A 7,483-nucleotide genomic window follows, 5' to 3' on the forward strand; every position below is an offset into this window, starting at 1 on the left:
CGAATTACAGGATTTGGCTGATTTTTTCTTGTGTAACTATTGTTTACAAATTTCTGATCTCCAATCCTTCTTCTATCAGAATAAAAAGCCATTGCTTCAGTTTGATTGGATAAATTTGATATTTCCTTGTGCCTTTCTTCTTGAGCAAACAACCTATAAGCTTGAGACACATTTGGCATGGGATACATCATTAAGATATTAGCCCTGACAGCAGCAAATTGATCATTCAGCTTCATCATAAACTGTAACATTCTCTGCTCCTGTTATTTTTGTACAATCCTTTGAGTTAAATTGCAAGTACACAATTTGCAAGTACAGACTGGCAATGGATTAGCATCATTTATGCCATCCCAGATAGTTTTCATCTTTGTAAAAAACTCTGAAATTGAATCCTGTCCCTGACTTATCTCAAGCATCTGCTGTTCAAGTGAGTATATCTGTGTCATTAAAGCATATCCAAACCTTTCTTCAATATCATCCCATATTTCCTTGGCAGTTCTCATAAACAGTACGCTTTTAGCAATGGATTCATCAAGATTGAATAAAATCCATGAGATAACCAAATCATTGCATCTCTCCCAAAGTTTATATTCAACAGCATTCTTTTCAGGCTCAACAATATCACCATTGACAAATCCCAATTTATTCTTGGCAGATAGAGTTAACGTGTTAGATATATTTGATAATGTCATGGCTCATATGTTTTATGTTTAGATTTCAGATCTTATTTGAACAGGACAAATCAGTACTTAACTGTTGATCAGTACTTATACTGGAAGTCAGGACTTAAGGGATATCAGGAGATAAGTATCAGGAGATAGATATCAGAACTTAAGTGCTGAAGAACGATCAGATAAGGACGGTAGCTGATTAAAGTTAAGAAGATCAAGATAAACATAAGAAGAGATATGCATGAAGAAGGAATTCCGTGAAGAATGGAATACTTGGAATAGAAGATATATGATTGATATATATTAGGAAGCAGAATTATATTCAATATCAATTAGCGATTATCTTGTAACTGTGTAGTATATAAACACAGACATAGGGTTTACACTAGAAGTGTTATCATTATCGAGAATATTATTTACTGTAACCCTAGCAGCTCTCGTGATATTTTGTTCATCACTGAGAGATAACAGTTCCAGATTGTAACAGAGTTTATTATTTCAATAAAGTTTGTTTTCTGTTACATAAGTTCTTGAAGTTTGATTTGATTGTAATAAACACTGTATTCACCCCCTCTACAGTGAAAGTGTGACCTAACAAGTGGTATCAGAGCCTTCTGTTAACACACATACAGTTAAAGATCCAAACACAATCATGTCTAACACAGAAACTCCAACTAAGCCTACCAAAACTGAGGAATCATCAAAGACATCAACTCAGAGTCGATATGAGACTATCAGAGTTCCCATATTGAGACCATCTGAATATCCCATATGGAAGGTAAGGATGACCATGTTTCTGGAAGCAACAGATCCAGAATACCTTGATAGAATCAAGGAAGGGCCTCACAAACCTACCAAGCTCGCTGTTGTAGTTGCAGGTGAAGCAGCAATGACCGTACCAAAGGAAAAGAGTGATTACACTGCTGAAGATATAGCATCTATTGCTAAGGATGCCAAGGTACGACACTTATTGCATAGTGCCATTGATAATGTAATGTCAAACAGGGTAATCAACTGCAAGACTGCTAAGGAGATATGGGATGCACTGGAGACAAGGTGTCAAGGAACTGAAACAGTTAAGAAGAACAGGAAGACAATACTCACTCAAGAGTATGAACACTTTGACTCTAGGACTAATGAGTCATTGACTGATGTATATGATAGATTTGTCAAACTCTTGAATGACTTGTCGTTGGTTAATAAGGAGTATGATCTTGAAGATACAAACCTTAAATTCCTGTTAGCTCTTCCTGAATGTTGGGATTTGAAGGCAACAACAATAAGAGACAACTACAATCTTGATGAGACAACTCTTGATGAAATCTATGGAATGCTCAAGACTCATGAACTTGAGATGGAACAAAGAAGCAAGAGGAAAGGAGGAAAGTCAAGGACAGTTGCTCTCAAGGCTGAAGAGGAATCCCCCAAACCACCTTCCTCAAAGAAAGACAAGGGTAAAGCTCTTATCATGAAGTCTGATACTGAGTCATCAAGTTCTGAGAGTGATGATGACTCAGATTCTGAAAGCTTGCCTGAAACTGATGCTGATGAGGAGATGATGAAGCTGTGTGCTCTTATGGTAAAAGGAATCACAAAGATTGCATACAGGAAGTTCAGGAAGGGAAAGAAGTTTTCCAGGAAAGGCATAAGTTCTGATAAGAAGAATTTCAGAAGATCTGAAGGTAGAGGAGGAAAGTCTGACAGAGGAGATTACGCTAATGTTAAATGTTATAATTGTGGTGAGAAAGGCCACATATCTCCTGATTGCAAGAAGACCAAGAGTGACAAAGGCAAAGCTCTTGTCACAAAGCAGAAAAGCTGGACAGACACCTCAGACTCTGAAAGTGAGGAGAACTATGCATTGATGGCAAATGCTGATAAATCAAGTTCTGAAAGCAGTTCTGAAGCTGCTGAAACAAAGGTACCTCAGACTACTTATGCTTTTCATACTGATGATATTAATGAGTTGAGAAGATATCTTAAAACCATGTTTGTTAGTTATAGAGATCAAACTTTAACATGTGAAAGATTAACTTCTGAAAATCTTGCTTTTAGGAAAAGAAATGATTTCTTAGAAAAAGAGTTAGTCATGTTCCATCAAACTCAGCAGGATAGAGATGATGCTTTTTATGTTAGGGATGAAGTGCTAAAAATGAATGAATCTCTAAAAACTGAGTTAGAAAAGGAGAGAGAGATTATCAGAACTTGGACTAACTCTGACAAAACAACTCAAAATTTGCTAAGCAGTGGAAACTGGAAAGAGGGCTTAGGTTATGGAGAAAATAAAAATGAAAAAGGAACTGTAGAAATTAAGCCTGTTGATAAGCAAAAGCTGAAGTTAAAACCTGTTAAGTTTGTAACTGAAAAATCTGAAAATGAGAAATCAGAAGTTAAAAAGGAATTAGCTTCTGACAAACTAAAACAGGAAAAGACAGCTGAAGTTAACATAGGCTTAATGACAAAGAAGCAGCTTAAGCATAAGCTGAAAGATGTTAAGAATGCAAACAAGGTAAAATCACCTAGGAAAAACAGGAATGGAAAGGAAGGTGTGAATAAAAGCAATAACTATAAATCTGTTCCTGATGCTCCTAGGAAAGCATGTCATAACTGTGGAAGTTCTAACCATCTGGCTTCTTTTTGCAGGAAAAATAAGAATATTAACTCCTTATCTTCAAAATCAGGAGTTAAGAGTCAGTCTGTTAGATACAAACCACAAAATCCTTGTTTTCATTGTGGTAGTTTATGGCATTCCATTTATACTTGTAAGGAATATCATAGTTTGTACTATGATTATTATCAAATAAAACCTTCTTTAAAGAAAGTTTCTGTTGTTCCTTCTAGTGTAAGTTCTGATTCAAAGTCTGGTAGTATAAGTTCTGATAAGAAAACTGTTAACATAAAATCTGATGCTAAATCCGCTGCAAATGTTAACAAACCTAAAAAGGCCAAAGGATCCAAGCAAGTCTGGGTCCTTAAAACTAATAATTAGTGGTCTTTTTGATTGCAGGGCAACAGGAAAAATATTTTAGTTCTGGACAGTGGATGTTCAGGACATATGACTGGAAATAAGGCCCTGCTATCAGACTTTGTGGAGAAAGCTGGCCCAAGTGTTTCTTATGGAGATGGCAACATTGGAAAAACTTTGGGATATGGCAATATCAATCTTGGGAATGTCATCATTAAAGATGTAGCTCTGGTCTCAGGACTTAAACATAACTTACTGAGTATAAGTCAAATCTGTGACAGAGGTTATCATGTTGATTTCTTTGCAGAAATTGTGAAATAGTTAGTAAATCTAAAGAAAAAATTGTTCTGAAGGGATTCAGGCGTGGTAACATTTATGAAGCTAAGCTTTCAACAAATTCTGATGGTTCTGCAATCTGTTTAGTGAGTAGAGCCTCAACTGAAGAAAGCTGGAATTGACACAAGAAACTCTCTCATTTAAACTTCAACAAGATAAATGAACTAATCAAGAAAGATCTTGTGAGAGGACTGCCAAAATCAGTGTTTGTTCCTGATGGTCTTTGTGACTCATGTCAGAAGGCTAAACAAAGAAAATCTTCGTTCAAGAGCAAGACTGAATCATCAATTCTTGAGCCTTATTATCTGCTTCATGTTGATCTATTTGGTCCAGTGAATGTCATGTCTATTGCAAAGAAGAAATATGCGTTGGTCATAGTAGATGAGTTCACCAGATACACATGGGTGTATTTCTTGCACACAAAAAGTGAAACTGCATCTATCCTGATTGATCATGTCAAACATCTGGATAAATTGATCAAAGATACTGTGAAAATTTTGAGGAGTGATAATGGCACTGAATTCAAGAATCTGATAATGGAAGAGTTCTGCAAAAATCATGGAATAAAGCAGGAATTTTCTGCTCCTGGAACTCCACAGCAAAATGGAGTTGTTGAAAGGAAGAATAGAACTCTCATTGAAGCTGCACGAACAATGCTTGAAGAAGCAAAGCTTCCAACCTATTTCTGGGCTGAAGCTGTGCAGACTGCTTGTTTTACTCAAAATGCAACACTCATTAACAAGCATGGAAAAACACCATATGAGATGGTGAAGAACAAGAAGCCAAATCTCAAATACTTTCATGTATTTGGATGTAAGTGTTTTGTTCTCAAGACTCATCCTGAACAGCTATCCAAGTTTGATCTAAAAGCTGATGAGGGAATCTTTGTGGGATATCCACTTTCTACAAAAGCCTTCAGAGTCTATAATTTTAGAACAAAAGTGGTCATGGAATCTATCAATGTCTCTTTTGATGACAAGAAGATCACTGGACTTGAAGATTGCATTGATCATGATCAGCTGAGATTTGAAAATGAAGATTCATATTCTGATACCTCAAGTCCTGACAGTCTAAGTCCTGATACTGTAAATTCTGATGGATTAAACTCTGATGTTATTGAAACTGTGGTGACTACGTCAAAGGAAGATGCACCAATGCAGGGGGAGCATACTCAAGATATTATCACATCTCAAGAAGCATCAGAACATACATCTGGCTCTTCAAATTCTGATTCGTCAAGTTCTGATAAGCCAAGTACTGACAGTACTGAAAATCTAAATACTGAAGGATCCAACTCAGAGAGCATAGTTTCAGGGGGAGCATCAGAAAATGAAACCGAAGACAGCATGAATCATGGGGGAGCATCCAGTTCTAGAGAAAATCTTCCATCTGCAAGGAAGTGGACAAAATCACATACACCTGATTTGATAATTGGAAATCCTGAGGCAGGTGTCAGAACTAGAACAGGTACTTCGAATGAATGTCTTTACAATTCTTTTCTCTCTCAGTCTGAGCCAAAGAAAGTGGAAGAAGCTCTTCAAGATGCTGATTGGGTGCAAGCAATGCAGGAAGAGTTGAATGAATTTGAAAGAAACAAAGTCTGGACCTTAGTGCCAAGACCCAAGAATAGATCAGTTGTTGGTACAAAGTGGGTATTCAGAAACAAAACTAACAGTGATGGCATAATTGTAAGGAACAAGGCAAGGCTGGTTGCAAAAGGATATTCTCAACAGGAGGGAATTGACTATGATGAAACATTTGCTCCAGTTGCTAGGTTAGAAGCCATAAGGATATTCATGGCTTATGCTGCTCACAAAAAGTTTACTGTCTTTCAAATGGATGTGAAAAGTGCTTTTCTCAATGGAGAATTGGAAGAGGAAGTATATGTTGAACAACCTCCAGGCTTTGTAGATTCCAAACATCCAGATTATGTCTACAGGCTTGATAAAGCACTTTATGGACTTAAGCAAGCTCCTAGAGCATGGTATGAGACTTTAGCTCAGTTTCTTCTGGAAAGTGGATTCAACAGAGGAACTATTGACAAAACACTGTTCTATCTCAACCATGGCAAGGACTTACTTTTGATCCAGATTTATGTTGATGATATTATTTTTGGGTCTCCAAATGACAAACTTTGCAAAAAGTTTGCCAAACTAATGCAGTCAAGATATCAGATGAGTATGATGGGAGAACTCAGTTATTTTCTGGGCCTTCAAGTCAAGCAGAGTAAAGAAGGAACTTTTATTTGTCAATCTAAGTACACCAGAAACTTGCTGAAGAAATTTGGAATGCAAGACTGTTCAAGTGCATCCACTCCCATGGCCACTGCAACAAAACTGGATAAGGATACTGGTAATTCAGTAGATATTACTGATTACAGAGGTATGATTGGCTCACTTCTCTATCTAACTACTAGTAGACCAGATATCATGTTTGCTACCTGTCTTTGTGCAAGATTTCAAGCAGATCCAAGAGAACCTCACTTAACAGCTGTAAAAAGAATCTTTAAGTATCTTAAAGGAACAGCTGATCTAGGATTATGGTATCCTACAGAATCAGATTTTACATTAATAGGTTACTCAGATGCAGATTTTGCAGGTTGCAAAATTGACAGGAAAAGCACAAGTGGAAGCTGCCAATTTCTTGGAGGCAGGTTGGTTTCTTGATATAGCAAGAAACAAAAGTCAATTTCCACATCAACTGCAGAAGCAGAGTATATTGCTGCAGGAAGCTGCTGTGCACAGATTCTCTGAATGAAGAATCAGTTACTGGATTATGGGTTAACGTATTTCAAAATCCCTATTTACTGTGATAATCAAAGTGCTATTGCTATGACAGGTAATCCAGTTCAACACTCTATGACAAAGCACATCAGCATCAGGTACCATTTCATCAGGGAACATGTGGATGAAGGTACAGTGGAATTGCATTTTGTTCCCACAGATCAACAAGTAGCAGATATCTTCACAAAACCACTGTGTGAAGCTACCTTTTCAAAATTGGTAAATGAACTTGGAATGATTTCAGGTTCTTTCTCTAAATCTGCTTAAACTTGTTCTATGTTATCAGACTTTATGATCAGTATTTACAGAATTAATCTCTTTGTATATTCTGTGCATTAATTGATAAATGTCTTTAAGTACTGACTGTTGTCTGATATATGTTTCTAAACTCTGATAAGTGATATGTCTGTTTCAGTAACTATTCAATCCTATGAGGATAACTGTGCTAGATACTGATCTACTAGTCTTCAATAAACAAATGATCCCATGAAAGAAGTAATTATTTCTGTGGAAATCTTATGACACAAGCAAATTCTGATACTTGAGCTTAGTTTAGTTTACTTTATTCATCTTACTACTAAGTCCCAAATTAGAATAATGCTACTCATCTGTTTAAGTTCTGATTCTAGTAAAACTGCTGAATGTACTAAGTGCTGATAAACCTCACTTATCAAAAGAAGAAGAACAAGAATCAAAGAATAATATCAGGTTCTCCTTTGAGATCTAGA

At 36.5% G+C, this 7,483-nt stretch overlaps 1 protein-coding gene across 1 annotated transcript; it reads right to left on the minus strand.

Moving 5' to 3' along the window:
- Positions 1-263: 263 nt before the first annotated feature.
- On the minus strand, positions 264-692 carry LOC141690714 (uncharacterized). Its single transcript, XM_074495488.1, has one exon. The coding sequence runs from the start codon at positions 690-692 to the stop codon at positions 264-266; it is 429 nt and encodes a 142-aa protein (XP_074351589.1).
- Between the last annotated feature and the right edge of the window lie 6,791 nt (positions 693-7,483).

The sequence above is a fragment of the Apium graveolens genome, chromosome 10 (genome assembly GCF_009905375.1).
Source record: "Apium graveolens cultivar Ventura chromosome 10, ASM990537v1, whole genome shotgun sequence".
In the NCBI taxonomy this organism is placed as follows: Eukaryota; Viridiplantae; Streptophyta; class Magnoliopsida; order Apiales; family Apiaceae; genus Apium; species Apium graveolens.

What these genes read in the sequence shown, in the direction of transcription:
- LOC141690714 (XM_074495488.1), bottom strand. Translation starts at nt 692, where the DNA reads ATGACATTATCAAATATATCTAACACGTTAACTCTATCTGCCAAGAAT.